The 26,426-nt window shown below is 38.1% G+C and overlaps 1 protein-coding gene across 1 annotated transcript in view; it reads right to left on the reverse strand.

Moving 5' to 3' along the window:
• The window catches only part of PRKAR2A (protein kinase cAMP-dependent type II regulatory subunit alpha), a 56,862-nt gene that overhangs the window by 10,382 nt on the left and 20,054 nt on the right, over positions 1 to 26,426 (reverse strand). Inside the window, exons 2-6 of the mRNA XM_027468049.3 lie at positions 25,124 to 25,159; positions 9,993 to 10,045; positions 8,502 to 8,585; positions 3,551 to 3,657; positions 2,308 to 2,461 (exon numbers count right to left, since the gene is read on the reverse strand). Of these exons, the coding sequence (XP_027323850.2) occupies positions 2,308 to 2,461; positions 3,551 to 3,657; positions 8,502 to 8,585; positions 9,993 to 10,045; positions 25,124 to 25,159 (434 nt within the window). The remainder of the gene's footprint in view (positions 1 to 2,307; positions 2,462 to 3,550; positions 3,658 to 8,501; positions 8,586 to 9,992; positions 10,046 to 25,123; positions 25,160 to 26,426) is intronic.

A 26,426-nucleotide genomic window follows, 5' to 3' on the forward strand; every position in this document is an offset into this window, starting at 1 on the left:
TGTTTGCGAGTTTATTGTCAGAGATCTTAATGAAATGCTTTTTATTTGCACGCAGAAAAGGCGGGGCCGAAATACCTGAGAACACTGCTGAGAAGGGGCACAAGAGAGCTGCAAATATACAGCACATCCAGGCTAAGGGGAAAGGCACTTGCCCACCAGTATTTTTGATAGTGTTTGCATAACAGTAATGCTCACGGCCCATAAACGATGTGAGCATGAATGTAAAAATCAAAAATAAAGTCAGAAGAAAGGAGCAGAAATTGGGTCAGGAAAAAGGTCCCCCCAAATATATATAAATATATTTTAAATATACCACAGAATTAGCAGCAACATCCAAAGTCCCTGAGAGACACTCCTCTGCATCTTCGTTTTCTAAAAACATCAACTGATACTTCAGAAGAGAGATTTTGAGGTGAAGTGGTGTTTCCAGGTAAGAGAACAGTTTTATGGGATGCAGGCTACGTATACTTTGAGAGGAAATAATGACTGATGCTGGTAGCACTACCGGAATATGTAAATTGAAGGAGGTGACAGATGAACAGAATAGCATTACTGTTATCTAAAGGACAACACGAGATGACAAAGCCTGAGGGACTGGTGTTTGTTTGTTTTTTGGGGGGGGTCTTTCATTTTAAAGAAATTCTTCAGTGGCAGAAGTCTCTTCAAACGTACACCTTTGGAGAAGCAGAGAGGTTCAGAAATTGTCAGGGGAATTGCAAAAACATAAAAAATTCAGAAATCATTTGTTTCAGAGTATCAGTGAGGTAGGAGAAGCAGCAGTATTTGGACAAAAAAGGCAGAGCAGTGATGGAAGCATACACAGTTGTGAGGCTTTCCCCAGACACATTCAATAGCAAGTGGTGAGGACGTTTCTCTGCTCCATAGAAAACCCCCATTTCATTACTGCTTCGTGCTTGAGCCCTCCATTAGCCTAAGCCTGCAATGCAGCAGGAGTAACCTGCACCTCCTAAAGCTTATAGGTTGTCTGCCATTTAAGAATTACTTTTACAGACTAGTGAAGATATGTTTCAATTACATCAGGCACAAAATAATACAATAAAACATGTCAACAACAGAATAACAGGATAACAGGAATAAATAACCTAAGTTTTAGACAGAAAAAATGCAACCTTAGTTAATAAAATATTCACAGGACAGACATCTAGCAAAAGGTCCCCCTTCAACTACATCTTGCTAATTAAGTGAATGTAATCACAGAATTAAAACAAAATTAACCTGATTTGTGCAGCTCTTTTCAAAGGCAAACTGGAACAAAGAATCATCTTCCCAGTTTCTTCCTTTTATGAATGGGCTCTGTACATAGCTATTTTGTTCAAGAAATTAGATACTGACATTACTCCCTGGCTGATTTACCAAAATCTTTTCTTTCAGCTCACAAAGAAAAGGAAAATCAGTTCTCTCGGCAAGTGCAGAGATTGCATAAGCATGCCGTGTGTAGCAGCTTATCAGTCGTATAATCAAGGTCACAACACATGGTGAACCCCCAGCGATTGTTGCTGCGGAGCCCAGTGCACACAAAATATACAACACTTTTGGCTTCAAAGGCTTCTCTGATAGCACAATTTGCTTATTATGTGAGCCCTTACAGACGAGTAAGAGAGCACCGTGAAAATAACCCTATCCAAATAGTGCAGAGAAAAGAACTAAAATAGGAAACTAATGCCTACAGCTTCACATTAAACACTGCTGGGCTAGAGACAAAGCAACATTACCATTTAGCTTGGTATCGCAAAAGGTCACATTGACCCGAGAACCTCTTCCAGGGTAACACAAAGGGACCAGAAACATCATGACAGTTTATTCTGAGGGAAAACAAAGCTTTGGGCAGTTTTCCTACTCTTCAAATTACTGACATGCTCAAGAAGATATTCAACACTGTCCATATCCCTTAAAGCAGACAAAATGGCATAAAGGTGAGTTGAAAATAAAGAATGTTATTTAGATACTGTTTTTCTCTTCTGCAAAATATGTGCATTAATGTCTCCACTGTTCTCTGCAGGATGAAGGGACATTTGTTTTTTCCCTAACAAAAGCTCTGATTACATCAAATGCAAAATGATAAAAAGGACAGATAAAACTAGCAACACAGTTTTTACAGATGACTTGTTCTAGAAGGGTGGCCAAAACCATTTGCACAATGGATCTTTTATGCAACAAGGTGAGATAACAAATCGTGATAAAATAGCTATTAGCACAAGGAATCATACTGAGAGAAGCACCTGCTGCTAGACATGGTGAGTTAGTATTTCAAACAGTATGCATGTGAGAGCAACTTCCTTTCCTTACCAGTCCCCAAAGGGCTCCTTCTGTCGTGGCAACGATGGTGGCAGCTCTAGGAGTGTTGTACAGCAATGCCAGTTCCCCAAAACTGCCGTGATTATCATAGCGGCCCACACAGCGTGCCTGGTTGTCTTTTGCTACAACAATATCATACAACCCCCTGGAAAACAATGGAATAGGTGCTTTTCATTAGACAACATTCCAGTACAGACAACAAAAACTTTTTTTTTTTGCTGTTATACAAATAGTCCTCTTATTGCTAGGTGTGACGGAACATGCTTTATTGAGTTTTCCAATTGCTTGACATTAAACTGATTCTAGCTACAGTATTTTCACAATATCTTTCCATTAATAAAGCATTTTAGTCCCGGTAGATCTGGCCAGAACCTAATTGCTTTCCTCTGCATAGTATTTTGACAATGCTGTTTTAAGTGATCCAGGCAGGGGAAAGAAAGGTAAGTGGATGGGTACAGATGCTCTTTAACTGCATCTGTCTTCTGACAGCATGTGTATTACCCAGTGAGGCCCCTTTGGGGTGTCTCAAATCCATCTATAACCTTTATTTGGCTGTTTTTTCAACAATAACTCTAAAGGTTGTTGCTCCTGATGCCTCTCAGAGAGGGAAGAGGTCTTTTTGATCTAGAAGAGCCATCTGTGAGCACCTTGAGTGAAACGGAAGAACTTCTTCCCATCCCTCAGCCTGAAAGTCACTTACTAGTGCTATTTGTTTCCAAATAACTATAGCCGTGTAACCTTCAGCCTAGCATTCAGATGTCTGCAGCCCAAGGACTCTATGGGTGAGGTGTCACTGGGTGACCTTGGCTCAGCCTTAGAGAGAACTTGCTGAGCTATGAGAGTCTGTGAGCTAAAGCTCTGCAAGGTAAGAAGAATAAAGACACAGACCAAAGTGTCATTGTTGAGATGGTAATCACACATAGCTCAAGGACTCAAAAGAAAAATGCTCACATGAAAAAATATAAAATCCCTAAGGAAAAAAAGCAGAAAAGGGCAACTCAGTAAGATGGTGGACACACCATGAGGATGTCCACCTCTGTCACATTTGATTGCCCTTGGCAAATGATCCAAAAGTCAATGGGAACCTAAAGGGGAACATGGAAAGACAAAAGGAAGAGGCAACAATGGCAAAAAGCATGTTTCCTTCGGAAACTATCTTGGAGTAAGTATTCCCTGCTATTTCTAAGAAGCTGAAAAGAAACATGCTTCACTTTTCAAAGGCACAGCTGCTTACCACTCAATAACATAGAAGTTGTCTCCATCATCCCCTTGATCAATCACATGTTCCTGAGGTTTCACCTTCCTCTCAAACATGGCATCAAGGACCTGAGACAGCTGCTCCTATAAAACAAACAAGAGCGGGGAAAAAACACACTCAGAAAACACAACTTGGCATTATTTGCTGGACAAAGGCAAATTCATTTGACCTGATCTGGATAATGAACTGCAACATGCACTGCATTATTTTTACTTGTGTGCAAATACAAGTAATTTTGATATTGAATTTTGCTTTCAACTAGAAAGTACCTCACTTTGTTTCTAGCTTATTAATATAAGTTCAATATTGCAGACAAACAGATGCTTCCCTTACAGAAGGGCTATTATCTCAAATTTATGTTCAAATTGCTTTGGCACTGAAATGGTATGCATAAGTTAAGCACATATGTATAAGCACGCTCTCGCTTGGTATAATCTGACACATCTTCACTGCAATGGATACATATGGATTTATATCAGCAGTACACATATTTCATTATATGTATGTCTAAAAACCACACCACAATTTATTATCTTATTTGCACTGTCATCAGCCAAGAGCCCCAACCATGACAAGGGCTGTACTCAACAAGCCTCTGGACAAAGTTATTTCCCCAGATACTCTGTGTCTTAGAGAACCTGCAGCTTCTGCACCAGATGAGATCAGGTAGCCACCGAAGGAGAACACATACAGAAAGTGGGATAAGCTTTGGCAGCATAGCAGACGCAAATGGGGTTTCTCTGATGAGCCATGACTAAACTTTCTGTTGTACACAGCACAGCCAAGGAAGTTGTAAAAGTCAAAGCCCACGCAGACAGCACAACCATACACGATACTGCTATTAACACTTTTGCAAATACAGGTCATCCAAAGACTTTTCAAAACTATCTATCTGTTCTGGTGAGAGAAGCCACTCATATAAAGGCTTCACCCATTTTCTGCAGGAGAGGTCAAACCACCCAGCCAGGGAAAATAAATGTTATCTCCTCCCCCTTAAACACTGCACTCATCCTACACCATTTTCACTTAATGACTAAAATTTTGAATTGAGATGTACAAGTTATTAAAATAAATGCCTAACACTTGCAGTATGCTAGAAGCACAATGTATTTGACAACATTACTTGTTACATTATTTTTCATTACAGCATTCCTCATGGTAAGTGCTAGGAAATTAAGACACAGCAGATAGGCAATTTGCTAAAGCCCACTGGAAGACAGTGAGATCCCACAGTGGTATTCCCACTGCAGACATGTGCTGATTTATTCAATACCTACACGGCACATCAGTTGCAGAGCTGGGGTTAGGAGCCATCTCACCCTACAGCCAAACAAGAGATAAAACTCTCTAACACTAGAAACTCAGATCCACTTCGCTTTCTTCTCCAGCTTTCTTCCCACAGTCCTTTCCATGCCGGCACAGACTAACAAGGATTTTTTTTAAGTACATGCCATAAAAGCTTTTAAACTACATTCCCAATCACATAGCAATTTAATAATATATCTTTTAGATAATTCTAAACAATCTTTCACCTAACACTGTAGGTGAATAATCTTCTCATTTTCACAGAGTTGGTTCAGACATTACTGCCATCACACAAGGATCCAAGCACCCTGCCATTTCCCACACATGAAGCACTACAGCTCACAGAAAGTATGTGCATTTCTCCTCCATTTTTTGTTTCACAAGAGCTCCAGAATAAAACTCCAGGTTTAAAAAAAAAAGTCTCTACTTTTCACACTTCTGTCATCATCATTTATAATGATCTTGCAAGGTATCTCAGACATTCAGCTCTAGACTTGGCTCAGCTACAAGATTATTTGGCTCTAGACTTAGCTCTAGGCAGCTGGGCTCTAAAGCATTTGGTGACTTGGCTCCAGATATCAGGGTGCTAGAACATTTACCACTAGATCATTCAGTCCTAGATGACATAGCTCTAGACTGTTTAGCTCTAGACTTAGCTTTAGACCTAGAACTAAACCATTTAGCCGAAGACTTCGCTCCATACCTTTCAGCTCTGCACTGCTTGGCTCTAGACTGTTCACTGGCAGACTCTCTGGTGCAAAACTTAGCTCTGGACTGTTTGGCTCTTGGCATTTTGGCTCTGCATTGTTTGATTCTAAAGCATTTGGAACTAGACCTTGAGGCTCTAGACCGCTCAGCTCCAGACGAGTCAGCGCTAGGCTTGGTTCTAGGTGGCTTTGGCTCTACACTGGCTCTACACTGAAAATATTGCCTCTCATTTCACTCAAACTTTATTCCCTTGTCCTTAAAAACTCTCTTGATACTTAAACTAAATTAAGAACCATTGCCTGAATGCCGTTCAGCCACTTATTTCACAGCATGCATTTAAGTAACAGTTGTCAGAAAACAAGCAATATAAAACTTAAAAAGCTTTTTAAAAATACTGTAACTCAGCAGTGTTTTATTTGGAGGATAAACAGGCAGACTTATTTTTAAGTAAATGAAACACTGAGCTCTTTTGTTAATAAAAGGACAAGCTCTAGCAGATGCCTGAACGGTAAGACCCTCATTTCAAATACGGGTACTGAGGATGCCTACGGGCCTTGCTGCTAAGGATAAGAAGCGTTGCTCTCACCCAGTACGAAGTTCGGTCGTAACTAAAATTCTACAAACTCCTTTCTAAGATACTGGGGAGCATACACATGATATTTCACTCACAGCTTTAAACAGCAGAAAGGTTACCTACTCCCCCTGCACTTTAGATTGAAGCATAAATCAGGTGTATCATTGGGCATGCTCAAAACTTCAGGGTTAAACTCTGATAAATCTGGATTGATTTCAGTCCAAAGTTCTGTGTGAACCTTGCTAGCAGTTATCTACTGGACATCAGCTCCTTTGTATTTGATACCAAGTATGATATCAACTAATCATACAAGGTAAGACATTTAAAAGGGCAGTTGAGTCCCTGGACCTAAATTCAGCACAGTTCACCCACATGCAACCAGTGGAAAAGGAATGAATTTGGCGAGGACATTTGAGTCACACAAACACATTTACTCCTTGAAGGGTTTTATGGTTTGTTTTGTGTTTTTTGGTTTTTGTTGTTGTTGTTGTTTGTTTGTGTTTTTTTTTTTTAAAAAAACACTGTATTACATGGCACTCTTCTGAAGCTAAGGAGCAAAGAAAAGATTTTGAGCCTTACTTTGTAAATATTCCTCACAATTATTAAAGGATATTATGCACCAAGCAAAAGCAGCAGCCATGCATTTCGCTATTCAGTAGGTAACCTTCCACAGAAGTCATATTTCCCAATTGTGCAGAGGAGGTTAAAAAGAAATTATTGGGTTATGGGGTGAAAGGAGGCAAGTCCCATACACCATTTAAGGTATACTTAATACTAGGAAAATACTCCCCTCTCTGTGAAGTGCCCTTTGTCATACTATAATTAATGTACGTACTGAAGTCATCTTTCAGCCATGTGCTATCTTAAAGCAGGAGTCTTCAACAGCTGCAGTTAAGACCATTTCCATTACTTCTCTCCCCAGTTGCTTAGAAAGCTTTTCCCAAGAAGCAGTATTTTTCTAAGTTCGCTTTTTCAGCTCAGATATGTTTTTCAAAGTCACCTTTGAGTATGAACTGTTTATTAATTTTTGCTTCTGGGTTATTTTGCTGGAAGCTAAAAGATTGGCCTAATCAATTTGAATAGTGATCATGTTTTGTACATACCCCTTGAGCTGCTGAATATACTTAGATGTTTCATTTTTTACTATACACAATCAGGTTACTTGCAAAAGGAGCATTTTAAATGTCTCAAGTAAATAGATACAATGACAGAATCCCAGAACAGCGAAAGAACAGTCTTTGAAAGGACAGCTTTCAAGGAAACTTTTTGACTGAATGTGAATTTCTTAAGCTTACTGCAGTCAAAAGCTTTTAAATACTCCTCTGGGGATGCAGTTCGATGACTCTTGGAGGTTGTACAGCAACCAATAACTGTGAGAACTTCAAGGAAAGCTGAGCAGCATTTCTGAAACCATAAACTAAAGCCTTTTATATCTCAGACAAAGCTCTGATTCAAACCAGGAAGATGCAGGGACCACTGCTTGTGTTAGAGCTTTCATTCCTCCCCTTTGTTTTTATGTAGTACAATAGTAGTACAATAGAAAAATAAAATAAAATCAACCTGTAGTGGAGATGTCAGTTCCATTTTGATGGAAACACCAAATCAGATATGAGAAGCACTTGTTCTGTGGTCTTTCAGAGGCTGGATTTTATTATTTCCAGAGGTCCATTCCTGAACTATCCTACATACCCGAACTATCCTACAAACCTCATTTAAAAAAACGAAAAGCAAAAAACACAATTACATTTGCTAAGAGCCAGCAGCAATGGAGACACTCATCATTAAAACCCCATGCGGAAGCAAGCAGCAATTAATTATTAACTTCAGCAATAAATCTGCAAGATGAAGAAGAACAAGGACAATCTAAAAACATTACTTTTACATTCACTTGCAGAAAATTTACTGACACACTGACATTTAAAAAAAAGGTGAAGCAATCTAAAATCAAGCAAATGTAGACAGAGTTCAACAATTATAAATTGCGTAAGTTACTTCAATTTTAAATTGCCCATGAAATTATGAGCCGTTCCATCAGGAAACGCAAATGAAGTGCAATGGTACCCAGGTGTAACAGACAAATAGAATTTATAAAATACTTCTTCCTAACAAAAACATAAAAAAAAAATATAATTTGCAGGGACAGTGATCTAACAGTCACAGTAACTGACAATTTGACCTGTTTGTATTGTTCATTGACGGTAATCTCCAAATACATGCCCCAAGCCAGTCTGCTTATAATTAAAATTTTATGAACTATCACAATACAAAAACAGTGTCTGGACTGTTAGATCAAGCTACAAAACAGCAACTCCAGTTTAGAGTTCCTTAAACTGATATTACCTGATCTAGATTTCTGAAGAGTAGGATATCTTTACATGCTTCCTGCAGTCTGCATCGCTGTTCGTCAGTTTTTGGATGAACTACCTTCAAAAAAAAAAAAAAAAGTAAAAATACACAAACTGTCATGACAGCAAAGAAATATGATTACAAATTGAACCTTCACTTCAAAATGAAAACACAAACAGAATTTTAAAGTAACATAGTATAAAGTTCTTTTTTGTTGTTTGCATAAACACTATTTACATATAAATGTACAATGCAAGACAGAGTGAAAGGAAAATACGGAAAAATATTACACTGACAATTAACACACGTTAAAAAACAGTGAAGAGAGACAGTGAAGGATGCCTTTCCCTTCCCTTCTAACTGAGCTTTATATACAGTCACAAATAAACCTTTCATCGTGTTAAAGTAACCAACATTCACTGTGTCTCATAAAAATCTTTATCTGCTCTTTTTTGATTGGGGGGATAATTATGAAAATGTATAAAAAGCTTTAATAAGTTCACATTCACTGTATTAACTGTATTTCTGGAATAACAGGAGTTCTGAAAAACTGTTACATTAGCAGGCATTTCTAAATATTCTTTGTCCAAGCTTGAGTAGCAGACCTCATTTGAAAATACATACATACATATATATATATACATATTTTTACTGATTTTGAGCCAGCAGTCAGAAAAATTAACACTTTTGATGAAATAGATGTATCCAGGTTTAAAACCATTTTGATTGTCAGACAGTCTTTTTTTCCTTTTTTTTTTTTTTTTTTTTAGCATCTTATGTATGAACTATCTTCTCGTTCAAGACAAATTAGATTAGACTTAGACTTTTCCTTGCAGAAGTGTAAGCATCAGTGAGATGGAATCTGGAAATGGAACATCAGGAAGCCCCTAGAGAAAACACTGACCCTCACCAGCCAGGCTACAGGATTTCCTCACATAAAACATCTCTAAAGAAAGACAATAACAGTACCTGGACTTGCAATTCCTAGAAATTTCCAACTTTCAAAAACAATTGAACAACAGGTGGTCACAAGTCTCAAAACCTTTCAGGGAAGTATTGCTCCTACCCAGGCAAACAGCTTTGACAAGAAGGCAATGAAAAGCATGTGAGGAATTTCAAATACCCATGAAGGAACAGCTGTGCTTGAGTTTAACTAAACCTTCCTAACAGCACCAGTACTCTAGGAATTCCCTCAACAAGCGTTAAGTATAATTAAGAAAAGAAAATATCCAAACTTTTATAGACGGCAGACGTAAGTATAGATATCAAGTCCTCTAAAGTAAAACTATATCAAAGCTACAGTGACAAAATGAGTGTACGTGATAAAGTAGCCTTAAGGTTCAGAGCAATGTCACATTGTCAGCGACAGCACACCTCACCACCTCGCAGAATGAAATGCACAAATGGTAAGGAAGTCGCACATACTGACGTCTGCTTGTCAGGCTGTAGAGAGAACCACGCACGGTGCAATTCATTCATTCTTACCCTTTGTTCTGTATCTTCTTCTTCTTCATCTGGATCGAAAGCCTCAGCACAAACTATAGAAAAAAAAAAAGTACATTAGAATAATAATATCAAACAAAGCAAGTTTATTTCCTCTGGATTCATTATCTGTATTTTAATTTCCTACAGGGTAAAAAAAAAAAATAACTTTTTCTTATGTTGTAATGATGTCAGAGACTTAAATTCTATCTATTCTCAGAACAAGCACAGCAGAGCTGTTCTCAAACTCATGTAAGAAGTCTGTAACTTATGACAGAAGGTAACATTGCCTATTGAGTACTCAGGGGCACAGGTAGATTTCCTTTTATTTTTTATCAAAGCATAACAATCACTATTCCGATTCATTTATGAACACACTCTCCAACAGGCAGAGCAAAAATACTGCAGCTACATTGCCCCATTCTCTGCAGTACACTGCATATAGCAAAACTCACTGAAAAAAGGGCAAAGAGGCATGTGGCACTCACTCTTCCTCAAGCCAAATTTGCAAGTATCTACAGCTTTTGTTTGTTTGCTTTAATAAAGAGGAATCACATATTTACTCAGAAATTAACCTGGGAAAGGAATAATCAGCCCGATATTAATATTCTATTTAAAAAAATGTGTAATCCCCTCCCCCAATATGCTCCTATATCTTATTACATTTGAATCAAATGAACATCCAGTTCCAATATGAAAATGACACTGCAAAAATCACACAATTTGATTTGTTCTTATTCTTTTAAAAAAAAAAAAATATTTGTGGAAACCATACACTCCAGTGCAAAGGAACAAGGCTTCCAAACAAGTCATTATAATTACAGGATCAGTTACGGGTGAGGTAACGATAATGATGAGCTTCTAAAATTTCAAATTATTTTTGTCCAGTTTTATTTCTTCAGAAAAGGCTCACCTTCACAGTTACGCTATTACACAGTTTTACAATACTAAAAAACAGACTCCTTTGCTTGACAGAAGCCTAGATCCCTGGTTCAGATTTCCTTATTAATTCATGGACATTTGCCGTTCATACATGTCAAAGTGAACTCTACATTCTAACTACCTGCACAGACAGAGAAAGCAAGAGTCAGTCCTGTGTTCGTCTTCTCCTGCTCTTGCTGTAATAAGGATGGTCTTACTGCTGAGACTATACAATACTTGTAAAATTTTACAAGGAAACACAGACAAGCATTTTTCTTTGTACTTTATCCAGCATCCTGACAATACTGAAGACTTGGCAGAATGCCCAGAAGCTCGCTGCAATGACATATAATAACTGAATGGACTTAGAAAGTATAAATAAAAATAAGCAGACAGGAAAAAAAAATCTAGAAGGCTGCCTAGCATTCAGCAACTTGCAAATAATTTGAAAATGCATATACAACAATTGACCTTGTCGTGCTTTCAGAAAGGACTACAGAAATGTGCAAGTTTAGCATAATTTGCTAGGAAAGACTTGACTTGCCTTTTTTTTTTTTTTTTTTATTCCTGCCTAAAAGGTACAGGTCTTTTCTAGCAAATTACATTTTGATTTGTTTTTTCCTGGAGACAGTGAAGAGACTAGAATACAATGCAAGCATTCCATTCATTGCACCACAATGTAAAATCCCAATCATCCCAATCATATAATCATTAGCTATTTAATGAGCACTTATTGCTATCAGTACAATAAACCCGGCGTTGTACTGCTTCTTCTGGCTTGCACCATTCACAATACAGAAACGGTGCACCAGCGGTGTGCTTACAACACATGCTTTTACTTTAAAAAAGTGGTCTACCACCCGTATTTAGGGCAGGTCTTTCACAAAGGATAAAGAGCATCCTTCCAATGCTGAAAAAATGGTATGGTGTAGAGCACAGCCCCAGGATGGCTGCGTTACGGGAAGGTAGACGGCTCAGAGTCCAGAACTGGGACTGATAGGCAAACATTCCCTTAATACGCTACACAAAGGCACTAACAAAGAGAACATTATTAGCATTTCTGTGTGAAAGCTTTCCTCCTCCTTTCATTTTACAGCACAGATCAATGTCTATTATGAAAGCTTTGAATTTTCTAATAAGAAACATTTTCTTCAAAGAAAGGCTCCTTGTTTTATCCAGTACAGTAAAACCGGAGATGAAAGTTATCTTTCTCCTTTATAACCAGCATATCTTACCAGTAACTAGAGATCGATTCTTTATTACGTACCGTAATAAGTACTATAAAAGCACCTACCTACGTCTCTTACTGGCATATAAACACATTTAAGGTGCATACCTACGAATTCCGACATCATCATACTTCATTATAAAGCTATCATTTAAATTCTCAATATTAAGCTGCAAGTTAAGTTCTGTTCCTGCCTCAACTGCAGGGTAACTACTGCTAATTGAGGAAGTTCTCCAAGATTTCCTTGGGAAGACAAGTTTCACTGCCATAGTATACTGCATTAGAGCAAAGCATTATCACAAAGCAAACAAAACAACCAGTATCAAACAGTTTTGTTTGGGATTTGTACATTTACGTCTCTCCCATTTCATCTTACAATCCAGTAAGAATGAAAACAGATTCCTGAAGCCCGCTACGGGTACGGACTAGGACACCTAGGACTTCTCCCTTACATATGGAAATCACTTCAACATGACAAGGGGCACTACAGAAATATAATAAAAACGTGGCAAAAATCAAATAAAAAAGTATAACGGGAAGACTTTTCTTCAGCCTACTGCAGAGATTTCTTTATTCGTGCAGGAGCAGGGCAGGCATTTTGTATTTCAACGGGCAGCTCTGGCTGACAAGACTTTATTTGCTTGCAGGCAGAGCTGCAGCACAATGCAACATACCTGCTGTTGGGTGGTAAAAAAAAAAAAAAAAAGAAAAAAAAAAAGTGATGAGTTCTGAATTCAAGCTTAACCTAATACCGTGATATGCTGGAGGCCCACAGAAAGCTCTTCAGCCTACCCATATTAATACATAATGACTACCATTTTCCAAATACTTTAAAACATGACTAAGGAAAAGAAAAGGAGAACATTACATCAACATCATTCTGTGGTTCGTGTCTCAATACACCCATTTTTTTTCCTTCTACCTTTCCTAACTGATAAATTAATTGCAAAAGACTGCACTGTTGAACGCATCATCTATCAAGATATGCGGGTCAGACTTACCTTCAATGTTTCACATTTTCTGTGCTCAAACAGCATTGCTTCTCTGTCCTGGATTGACAAGAACTCCCGTAACTATCCTAAACTATGTAAAACCCATCAGAAATCTACGGAAGTTAATTTCAGGATGCCTGAAAGTTACTCGTTTTCAAGTTGCAGTACAGCCAGTCCCAATGGAAAGCTAATTGATCTTTCACCTTGATGGAGTGAAAATACCTGCTCTATTATTATATACGTGTCTGAATTAATATTTTAACTATCTTAGTGTCCTAATAAAACAGATACACCAAAGCAAGCTTATTCTCATAAGATTGCCCTAAATAGATGTGTTTGGCAGCATCTTTTCAGACTCATTTAAACATCAGTTAGAAAGGATCTCTCTCCAGCCCAACCTACCCTCAGAGGGGAGTTATTTTAAACACTAGATCAGGACTGACTTGGATATCTCCCTGGGTAAAAACTTCACAGCTCCATGGCAGACCTGTTCCAATATTGCACTGCACTCCTGAGAACGAAGCTTTTTTTTTTTTTTAATCTCATAAATATCTAGAAATAAGTGACTTCTGAAATCACACCTATCTGAGATTTTCGGCACAACTCTGCCCTTGAGCAAATGCTAGGTATGAAAACACCACTGAAAGTCCCACACAGGAGTGACACACACTGATCACATATTTCCAACAGCATAGCTGTATCAGCATAGATATACACTTCATGAAGACCAAGCGACTTTCCAAATCTACCAACACAGTTCAAATACCTTTGAAAAAGAAGGGTTTTCAATCCCTAGAAGCTTTAGGGAGAAAAGCTTTGATTTTTTTTTTTTTTATCTTAACATCTACATTTTGCCTCTCTTAGCTTGTTCAGCTTCTACAGCTAGTTTAGCTTTCTCCTCATACAGCACCTTCTTTGGCTTTCAAGAAGCAGCACATCTGTTAACACTTCTGAAGGCTCAGAAATGATGCAACTTCGATCTGCGCTTTGTTATGCAGGTGACAGCATCTGAAAGCAATAAAAATCTTTCTGGCTGCAGCAGTGACATAAGCTGTGGTTGGCGGGGGTGAGGGGGGAAGCAAGAGGTGGGGAGAGAATTGAAAGTAGGAAGAAAAGTTGGCCTCTACAACTATCAGCTTTGTTTATGCAAGTTTTAATCGCACCCAAGATACTGCTTTGCAAAATATGTTTTGTCAAGATCAAAGTCCTTGTGCTCTATGCAAATTGCAGAATGTTTCAGCTCCTGTAAGCAAAGCCTTTGTGAGAAACACATGGTTGACATCACTTTTTTTTTTTTTTTTTCCTTTCTTTCAAAATAGCAGCCAAGAGGCTGGGATCTGAAGACCTTTGGACAAACAAGAGAAGTTTTTAATACTGGACGTCAAAATTCTGGGTTTTATATAAGCCAAATGCTTTGTTGATATTTTTGCTGTTGTCGGAAGAAGCAGCAAAGACATGCTGCTTCTGTCATTCTCTGTGTAATTTTGGATAGCACTTTCTGTACTTTGGAGTGAAATCCTATTCACTCCTCTTTACTTAGAAGGATACATTACCTCTAGAGCATCCTATGAGACCCATCAATAAAAATCCGCCCAGAGCAGCAAATGCAGAGCCACTTTCCAGCCACTTATTCGGATCGGTAATCTTGCACTATGTTTTAGGCTAGGTTTCTTGCATTTGAGCTTGCCAAAGCTTCCTGCATGTCATAAGTCTGTCTCTTAGGGGATGGATGTGTAGCCTCTTCTGCGAGCAGTACGCCAGCTGGAGAGGTGACCGCTTCCAGTGGCTTCTCACTCCCTCTTTGACAGCTGAGTTGCTAAAGCAGGCACTTCCAAACCGATGCAGTCCAGATGAACTTAGGAAGCTCAAACAGCTGGCGTAGCTCAATATGATCTGCTGTACTTCAGGAAACAAATTCAAGTTTCCTCTCACTTTTGTTACTGGATAGCTCGGTAACTTTTGGTTTAGCAGTTGCACTGTTTCCTGAGTTAAAGATCTCACCGTGTCAAAGATGATAACAAATTCATTCCTAATCCTCCAAGAGGCACAACTGAGACACGACTTACAGCGACTGGGACTTGAGCAAACAACACCCCCTCAGATCTCCATCAGATACTGACACAAAACATTCAAACCACACCACCGTTCCCATGACCGTATACGTCAAAGTGTAAAAAACTTCAGTTTATAAATATTCAGAAATAATGAATCTAAGTGGCAAAGGAAAAAAAAAATGGATTTTCAGTTCTGGAAACAGCTACAAATTTAATTTAAAAGTTTAAAGTGAAATAGAATGAAATCAACTCAACATGTGCAGTTATTCTGCATTGTAGAGTAACTGTGAAGATACTAAACACAGGTAGCTTAGGAGAAAAGGTAGCAATGTTCAGCTGGCTCTCCCAAAGCACTGCTCATGTACCTAACCCAACCCGAACATGCCCATCTCTGACAAGGACACTACTGGTATTTCACTACTTTAACAAAGCAGTAAATGAGGTTGCAGACAGAGGCTGAAAGGAGCCAGTCTGGATCACAGTTACTTAAGGCACAACCCTGGGGAGCCGTTTTTGCCCAAGGAGGCTGGGGCATTGCAATCACTTAAAAGAACCAGATGATGTATTACAGTGCTTGCTGTCCTTGCCTTTAGAAACCTTTGATAACTGCTCCCTCGGTATGTTTACATACTTTCCAGGCCTATTATCTACATCAGACTGTTCCAGCTTGTCTTCTTTCTGACATACCAAGAAAGAAATGCAACAGTTCTAGTGACAATGGCTTGTGATAAAACCCTAACGCCAGTGTCACACACTCCTGCTTCATCCTGATTTCACTTGTGAGCTCCGAGTATAACCCATAATCAATTATAAATGTCAACGTCTATGATAATGTGGTTGTGTGTTGTGGTTTTTTTTCTTTACAGTTAATTTTCAGAACACAATCCTCTGCTTGTACATCTTTATTGAAATCCTCTTTCTACTCAGGAACAGTTAAAATAAAACCTGTGTTGATGCGGGGCTGGGGACAGAATTCTTTTCTACATTTTTGGTACAACCTGATGAATATTACTCCTTATATTACTCCTTTTCTTTTTTTTTTTTTTTTTTTAACCAATGTTTATCATTGTATTTGCTGTATTTAGTCACCTGTTGAATTATTCAGACGCACAACTTTTACTTAATACCTTTATGTACAGGTTATGTGAAGTACTTTAGCTCATCCTTCCATTTTATGTGCTCACAAGGGGCTACTGCCATCCCACCTCAAAGAATTCAGGTTCTGGCAAATAATAAAATTGTAAGGCTATTATTTTGTTCCAGAAAAAAAAAAAAAAAAAAAAAGCTGAATAAAAAAATAAAATCCTTCTAAATAAAATCTTCTAAAGGTACATATCTGCGTACACTCCAATAATTCTACATAATTTCTAGATTGTAATTTTTTATTATTTTAAATCCTACAATTTACAGATGACTTATCATGAAAGCACTCTATAGATCAAACACAGCACTCTGCAAGCAGTGTCTCTTTTGTACAGCTGGAGAAGCCAAAGGACAAGATTACATGATTTCGCAGAAGCCAACTACTAAGCCACAAGTGGGACCGCTGCATTTTTGGCTTCCACGTCTCTACTCGTGACAGTAGAGCCCCGCATCCCATCAGACAGTCTGCTCTGGACCTGGCAGTGGGAGGCAAGCCTGCAGGAAAAGTAACGACAACAAAAAGCTTTCCATCACAGTAGAGGACTGATTAAAACAGAAAGCTTTCCATGTGGCAGTATCAAAAGAGTTCACAGCTCTGACATGGGAACAACCTAACCCAGAACATAGTCCTTTAAATCTTAAACAGTAATTCAAAGGTTGCTACTTTTGTTTCTAAGTTCTTTTTCTACTTTTAAACAAAATACCAAAGTATTTTAGCATTAGATATTACCATTGTGTGTGTTGCTGCCTGAGAAATTCACGTGAAGCAAGCTTTATTCTTGCAAGTTCAGGAATCAGAAGGCTGCCATGGATAAACATGCTGCTGACCTTGGTCAAGCCTTCTAAGAGAGCCTTACCGATGAGATAGTCATCCATAAAAAAGGTCTCCTGGAAAACATGATGCTACTACTATTTCAGAGCACCCAGCTTCACAATTGTAGAAGTAAACCTTCAGCTTTAGTGATCTTCTGTTTGAGCCAGTCACATAAATCTTACCACACTTCTAAATAGTTATGTAACCAAAGCAGATAAAACCAGAAACTAAGCACCAAAATGTCGACATGCCTGACAAACACAATAATACCGTGTGTCTCAGTCAAAAACAGCATGCAGAATGGTCATTTCACATTCTGGTTACATCAAAACACCACAAGTTCCAAGAAATGGCCCAAATGCATACCTCCACAACATAAAAAAATAAAAATAAATCTGCCAGGCTTTTAGTTGCACAGAATAGATAGGAAAGACAATCTAGCTGAGAAATAAAACAGAAGTAGTGTTTTTCCATTTTAGAAATAAGAACTTCTCTTTCAGTCTCCAGACCAAGGCATTTGCTGTTTTTATACTTGCGATTCTGATACGTGAATTGCTAAACCTGCAATAAGGCACATGATATTATAAATGAACCACCAGCATCTTAGGCAAAGTGCACCAAAGTACTCGTGTGTTAGAACAGCAGGTATTTAGCAATGAAAATCACCTGCATCTTCCTGGCATCGATCACGACAGAGAAATGAAGGATGTTGATGTGTTAGAAGGCATTTCTGAAATTAATGGTTCAGAAACTTGGAAGTGATTTTTTAGGATTTATAGAGAATGTCCAAATAGATGAAAAAATCCATTATCCCTAACGGAATGAGTATTGCTATGTTTACCCATAGTAACAGCAAACAATATAACATAAGCATGGTTTTGACACAAAAAGATTGTGTGTAGAGTGATGTGGAAGTCCTTGGATCCCTGTGCTTTGAGATGACTGCATCCTATCCTGGCAGGCAGGCAAAGCAGGGAACGCAGAAACCTACTGTCCGATCCCTTGAGGAAAAACCAAACAAAACCCAGCTGAACAGCAGCTAACTTCATTTCTGCCTAGCTGTGCAGTAAATGTGGGGCTCTGCTAGTAACTGAGAACACACAACTATTTGACTTGATGCAACTTACCTTTAGGATGAGTCAACTCTGGATTTTAGTGGCTCGCTGAATAAATGGATGTACAGGAAACCCACAGCTGAGCCAGTCTGGCAAAAGACTAAAATTAGGCAGAACTTAATCAGTTAGAAGTTGTGCGCTTTATTCATAAGCAGTAAGTTCTGTGCTTTCCTGATACGAATTAGTGAGTTTAAGAAGGATACTCTCCTTCCTGTGCCCAGTTCTGGATATGTGGGAAATATACACTCAGATACGGCAATCGTGGAATCAGGTAAGTGCTTCCGGCAGCCAAATACCCATCTCCCACAGCCAAGCCATGATTTATTAAGCCTCTCTTTAAATAAGATCACTATAAAAGTGGTCACAGGACTTCCTAACTGAGATTGCTTTAAGCGCATTATACTCCCTGTAGTTAGTTTTTAGCATGCTGACCTCTGGAGCTTTGCATTATTTGGAGTACGTGCAGTCTCCTGAGGTGTTGTGGTGTTAAAAATGACTCAGGGAAGGTCCTGAAAACACATGAAACATCCTTTCATATTTAAATCAAATAAAGTGCTACTTTATTTATTAACATGAACAATGCAAATCACTTCCAACTCCTGAAGTCACTCCAAATATATACATCACAGAACCATGCCTTGCACTAAGCATAAAACTGCCTTTTTAGCCTTTATTATGTTATGGATTTTGAGATTTCCTCCAGTGTGTTTGCTTTCAGTTCATTATGTACAACAAAACTATGTGAGAATGTTGTAATTTGGGCTTGAATTTGCATGATAAAACATAGCTGGGGTTAATAAATAAATAAATAAATAAATAATCTCCATGTAGAATCTCTGTGTAACCTCCACTCCAACCCCTCAAAACATGATAATGAAATTTTATTAAAAAATCAACTGAAGGCTGCGATTTTTCAAAAAGTATTTATATATCTAAAGATAGACTAGCATTTAAGTACACCTTTTAACGATCCTTTATGTAAAAGAATTAATCACATGCACCTTTTGCCACCTGAAAGACTAATCCTTAGATGATTAAACTGTTTAATAGATGTGCATAGTTACAACTTACTTCTCCCAATTAATAAAAAGGACTAATCTGAGTTAAAGATATCCAGCATCAGATGGACAATTTTAATGATGTAACACTATAAGAATGAACAGTTATTTTAAAAGATTTAACAAAGAGAAAAACTGAATGAAATCTACTCTACTGCTGCACTACTTATTCATTTATATTTGCATTTAGTAGTTTGCATCAGATTGGGTCCTACCAGATACTAAACTAACTTCAGTCTTAGATATGGATGCTCATGAGGTGCTGCATTTCTCTATGTCTTAAACAAAAAAAATAATCTAGCAAATTACAAACAGAATTATTCACAAGTGTGAGATTCAAGTAATTGTGAAGTCACGACTGCTAATTTCTGAAAATAAGCTTTTCATTATTCACTGAATGCCAATTACATGCCAAGATTTTTTAAACAAGTCCCAGTATTGCAAACAGAAAATAGGCTTTTTTGTTGTTGTTGTTTAACGAATAATGATTCAGGCACTTTCTTACATGAGAGCACCCACACAATTTATCACCACTTTCATCTGTCATCCCACACACTTGGCTTTTGCTCATATCAACATTTTTCAAAATGTATTATTTTCACTCTAGTTATGATACCAGTTTTGCAATCATTAGGGCTAGCAAAAAATGATAGAGGCATCAGGCTGTTGAAAAAGGAAAGCTGTTCATGCCATTCGTAAAACTTTGGATTTCTGAACTCAGAAGTCTCTTTCTGTTTATCATCTGCCTCAAAACCTTTCAGCAGAATTTGTTATGCTATCAGTTTTGTAAGACGGTGAATAATCAGGATAAAAATTCATTAAATAGCTGCAAGAGAAGAAACCAGATCATGATTTACAAGTCATCCTCTGATAATCAGTAGTCTAGCAAGTAAAAAGCAAGAGAATGGCACAAAGTCAGTCACTCTCTCCCTCCCTTGATGATATAAGGTGATGAGATTTTTTAATCACTGAAGTAGCAGTGCATCCTGCAAGAGAAAATACTTGAAACAAAAAAACATAAAATAAAAAAGTCTTGCCTCTTGCTTTCTCTCTTCATTGCTATCATTTAGGTGTCCTTATTTTTAACAAGATCCCAAAACTGTTGTGTCTTTTGTGGGGCTTTTTTTAAACCAAATACTAACACATTGCTTGGCAATAATTAATAAAAGTTTTCTTAGAAAATGATTTTTAGAGCTGTCATTTTAAAAGTCTAGAAGCTACTAAAATGATTTTACTATGCATAATATTATCATATCCTGACATCTCAACATGCCAGGGTGTGAAGAAAATGCCGTATCTCACTGCAAAGCCCAGAGAGATATCAGACTTTAACAACATATCTACTTTATGAGATGATTGCTCTTCTTTGATAGGAGCCAAAAGAATGAAGAGAGTTGAAAGTAGAGTCCCCTACTGACAAAATCAACTAAATGTGTGGGCCTCTTACAGAAGTACACCCTGTGAGGAAAGAAAAAGCCAGGGCATCAATTTATGCATTACTGAAATATGAAATTCTATACCTACACTCTCTAAAAGTAATATGTTAAAATCTTATGTGAAGATGAAAAAACTGTTGTTTTCTCATTTGCTAGACTGCTATAAAGAAGCAAAAGAAACTTCAAAAAAGCTGATTTCAAACCCAGTATTTGTTGGGGATACTACATGACAAACCTGAGGCCATTGCCAAAGTCTTTGAATATTAATGAATAATACTGAATGACAGATGCTCATACAATTATAATACTGATAAAAGCATTTACATAAAGATTAACACAGCTAATTCCTATTGCAAACTGCTGTAATTCCAGCTAGGTTACACAGAAAATGTTTTCTTTTATTGTTATCAAGCACTTAGCTAAGGTTCCCAGCAATAACACCATACATCATAAAATAAAAGATAAAGTTTCTTTTATATTAAGACCCATAAAGGCACTTGAATCCAGGAATGTCACCAGGCAAGGATTATTTTTCAAATGGAAGGAATGGATTTTAAATATCTGTGGACCAGGGAATGAGAAAAGCAGTAACGTATGCATACGTACACACTCATTCTTTCTCCACTTGCTAAAATGTGGACTGACTAGTCATAAAAACTGCGAAGATGAAGCTGAAAAAAATACTTCCTGTGACAATTAAAAGCATAATTATGATTCTGTGATTTCATAGAATGCTGTTCCCATTATTCATGAAAGCAGTTTGAGTGGGCTGAGTTGGAATTTCAAAATGCCTTGCAATCAAATAGTGATGGGCTGTGACATTGACCATTTTGAGAAGGTAACATGACCTGAACATTGCTCAAAAAAAAAAAATACATGACACTGCTAAATGATGCCCTTCTGTTAGAAGCCCATCCCACTCTGAAGTATTTGCATGTTATCTGGAAAGGATGTTTTAATCTGAAAGAGGCAAATTTCAGTTTCTATTAAATCTCATTGAAATAAACAAACGAAAAAAAAATATCAAAAAACACACCAAGAAATTATTTAACTTTAAACACATTTCAAGAATACCAACTGAAGATTTATATTCACAAACAAGGTATCTGAAATCAGAATACTTTTGAGCTGTATCTGTGACAGAGCAATTCTAAAAACAGTGTCTGCCAACAGGAAAACAGCTTTTTAGGCAACCTGAGAAGCAGAAGGAGGTAGATTTTCCTTCCTCGGTGAGGCTACAAAAGAACACAAACACGCAGCTGAGGACTGAACAGCCTCCTCTGCTTAGCGCAGGCTCTTCCCATGCTCTGTGTTTCTCATTTTGTTTCTCTCTTTAAAATGGCACAAGCACATAGATAAGATCAAGAAGATAAAGGGAGCCATGGCACAGCACCAAGAAACAAAGATCTCCTTGGAGATCTTCAAAAGCCGTCTGTGGTCCTGGGCAGCCTGCTCCGGGTATCTGTGCCTGAGCAGGGGTTGGACCAGATGCACCCACAGGTCCCCTCCAACCTCAACCAGTGTGATCCTGTGAAACAGCAACTACCCAGTGCAACGCTCCTCCTTAGCATCAAAGATGGCCAAGTTTACCAAAACGTTGTCAACTAAAATTTTCTCTCACTATATAAATATTTATTCCGTCTGCAATCATACCTTAGGAGAGGGCTTAGCACCCGCATCCAGAGACAGCAAATTTGATCCTTTCCACTTCAGTGAGTCTCTGCTGAAAGCTGCCCCTACGAAAGGGACTAATCAAAGCAACTCCCATCCATTCAGTTAATTTTATATTAACATGGAAATGGCCACAGATCCTGACAACCATGTTATTTGGATGGCATAAAAATATTGGGGAAATAACAATATCTTGCTTCCCTACATTATATAATTTAATTGTTGATAAAGCAATTGAATGTGAAAACTGTCATCAAACCCATTCTGATCCCAGAGAGACCAAAAGGAGATTGAGGAGGGAGTATTTACACGGGAGACACCAGGTCACTCAGATAAACTGAAATCACTGGAGAAAACAGATGCAAACTTTCTGCCACAGGTCTATAGTACGGGTGTCATTTTGTCAGTTTTTTTTTCTTTTTAATCCTGTAAAGAAGTCAGCAAGTCTGCTGGAGAGTGGGTGTTTTGTAGAATGAATCAAAGGTGTCTAGAAATGGTAATATGAGAAATCCAGCAAGAAAAGTTTACTTTTTTGAAAGATAAGACTAAAGGAAGAGGAGAAACTATGCCCAACTGAGACTGAAGTAGGCGTGACAGTCTTCATTCCAAAAACACAATTAACTTTCATTCATACACAGTCAGCAGCAAGCTCTCCTCAGTTGCTGCAGTGGGACAAATAGCAATGCTTTCTCTTCCCTCCAGTTCTGAAATAGCTTTGATATTGGTTGTGAAAGGAGACACCACTGATGTCTCCCACCTTCCTGCCCTGCCTGCAGTTGCTAACCAAGGGCCGGGGGTATTCTCTGAGGTTGCTCTCACTACAGATAGGGACCTGACTAACAAACCAAAAAGTTTGTCAGGAGCCCCTATGCTTGGAAGTAGATCAAGAAATGCAATCATGCAAGAATGAATTTCAACACAATCCAGCTCTTGGACAGGAACGTATTTGTATGGTTCTCAGGCTATCCAAACCAAGCCTGGGCAGACTGAGTCAGGCAGCAAGAAGTGTAACATGAGTTACTCATACCAGCAAAAGGCTCAGACATTGCTAATTTGCTTAAAGCAGCAGCAAGAAGACTGTTCTACTGGGTAATTAGCACTGAAATTGCCAATGGCACCACAGTCTTTTGCATCGCATAGTCAGGAGATTTTAAAACTGGGGTGGGAGGGGGGATACGTGCAATTACTGCAAAGATAGATTACAATTTTTCAAATATTTTAATCAAGTCAGTCACCAGCTTGTTACAAATTAGGACTGACACCATGCTTGAGGTTTGAGTGCCTGCCATGGAACCTCAATCTGTTACGTGGCCAAACATGCTATACGCGAGTAATGTGTTCATTAAATAAATTCTAAGGGAACATCGAGCTCTCGTTTCTCTTTCTCCCTCCTCGCACTTCTTGGAAAAGGCTGTTTCTCTTCATAAGAACACTGCTTTACCACTCTGCACTTCTATAAATAATGCCACGAACGTGATTAGATAAGCCTCCTTTCCCCAGGATGACCCTCCTGCACAGATTGGGGAGTTTCTCACTGACCCACCCAGGGCCACCTGCTTTGCAGGCTGAACCTCTGACCAGCACACAAAGCTGTGTTTCTCTGGTCAAGAAGCAACTGGTATTCTCTACAGAGCATTTACAGCTGCCAAACCACTTGGAAGAGTTTAATGCCAAGCACGCCACTCACTCTCCCTCCCTCAACAAGGAGCACATCAGCACAGGAGATGATTAACTAGCAACAGCAGCAGAAATGGGGAGCGAACGTGATACAAAAGCAATATTATCATTTTGGGTCAGCAATCTGAGAAAAGACGTACATGGAAAATTAACTGGTCTTCTGGAAAAAAAAAATACAATCAAGATAGTTTTAAATTTAAAAGGTTAGCTTGACCTTCCTCATAGATGGCTATTTCTCAAGCAGTTTTTATGAATCCTGATGTTCTTGAAGTACTTTATTGAAGTTCTGCATAAGCTAGAAGTGAGTAAACTCATCTGCTCAAGGTTTTTAAAACAAGCGAAAGTAAACTTCCTGTCCAATTCCTGCCTCTGGGTTAGAAAACTTGTACTTTGAGTAAATCTTACAGAATGACAGCTAAATATTTACTGACATTAAAGCAGCATTTGCCAGTACAGTCAAAAAAAAAAAAAACAAGAACACCACGTTTAGATTTTTAACAACTAAAAACCTAAATGAAAATTCAGTAATTTCTAAGTTTGCTCCTTACTGAAACTTCCCTGCAACTTGAAAAACCAATACAATCTGGTTTTGCTACATGCACCAAAATGAAAAAAGATGCAAAGAACTACAGACACCATTCCTTCTCCCTGTTTCCTCAGCTGTATCCAGTTTGGAGCAACAGGAATAAGAAAATATATCTTCCATGGGTTTACGTATCCTTGGAATTTGCATTAGTACCCCCAAGTAATCAGGATCATCTGGTTATCTTTAAGGAGCTAATCACAACTTACCAGATGTAACCATTCCAAATTTCAGTACCAAAGGCAGAAATAAAGCAGTTTAGGAGAGAATCTGTAACTACTGTATGCAAGTTGAAGACATTTTAATTGAAATAAAAATACTGCAAGCGGTATAAGAAATTAAAACAGTAATAAAGAGGGTCATTGTTAATACAATTCCTATAGTCAAATGAACGTTTCAAAACTTCATCAGAAACATGAAATTCTTAAAAGAAATAACATACCTGATACTCTTCTGTTGCATCGGTTAATAACTGGAGCTGCAAAAGAAACAAATCAAAATTACAAATGCTATTTACTATTAAGAATTCACAGTCTTATCTTGAATAATCATGGCAATTTTTGCCAAATTCCATACAAGTCTCTCCCCCCCCCAAGAAACAACTAATAAATACTTTGATATAAAGCTTTGATCCGCCTACTCGCCAGACAGTAAGTATTTATTAAAAGTGAAGTTTGTCTTCCAGAAGGCCATCACATGCTAAGATAGAGAGCAAACAGTTTGTTTTTACCCAATTCTGAAAAAACCTACAAACACACACACATATACAGAGATAACTCAATCTTAACCTACCATCAAGCCCCAGCCCACTTTACATAGCATTATTCTGCAGCATCACAACGCTACGTTAGCTACACCTAATTAACATGGATTAGAAGCTGATGAAGCCCATTAGCTAAAGCATTCCATACCCCTACACACCCCAAGCCACGTAACTGAAACAGTGCATCATCCAGTGCTCCCGTACCAGCACCAGTCTTTCCCCTTGACAAAAGCTATCTTCTGTTAAAGCCAAAGAATCCTGAGGTGGATGAGCTGTTTCACTGCTTTTTCATCCGTGCTGCTAGCTATACGTCCTGATTAAACATTCTCTCTAATCTCACTGTTCACATGCATTTCTGCTGTAAGCCACCCTTCAGTGAACAGCATCCTCTCCCCTTTTTCCACTGTAATCAAGTTCCTGTGTTTGAGTTGCTTCAGTCTCAACACAAAATAACCAGCCTGTAAAGCTTCACAAACCAGCCCAGAACAAAACCAAAACACTCATGTGCTCCCTCACCATTCACAACCAAAGCAATTTTATTCTGTTTCATGCTTTCCCCGTCCCTCTTCACCACAACTGATAACTGCATTTTTCTGATCTAACCAGTGACATTCCTATTCCATTCTTTAAATATTTAAGAATTAGATGAACCTTCATACTACAAAGTACACGCATCAGACAGAGCCAGACATGTGCTACCAAAGACTTAATGATACCACCATTTATTTATTTATTTTAGAAGTTAGAAACATTCCTGTATCTCAGCACTACCAGAATAGGAATATCAACACATTCTTAATCAAACATACAAAAACTCTTCTTCTTTTGAGCATTTTCAGCAACCTCATGGTTCATCCACTTTCCAAAGACTGCAGCTTCTTTAAGAATCTTGCTTATTTTTTCTCATAGCAGGGTTTAGCGTCATCAAAACAGCACCAAGTTTTCCACAGTGTTAAAAATTAGGAAAAAAAAAAAAAAAAAC

The sequence above is a fragment of the Anas platyrhynchos genome, chromosome 13 (assembly GCF_047663525.1).
Source record: "Anas platyrhynchos isolate ZD024472 breed Pekin duck chromosome 13, IASCAAS_PekinDuck_T2T, whole genome shotgun sequence".
In the NCBI taxonomy this organism is placed as follows: Eukaryota; Metazoa; Chordata; class Aves; order Anseriformes; family Anatidae; genus Anas; species Anas platyrhynchos.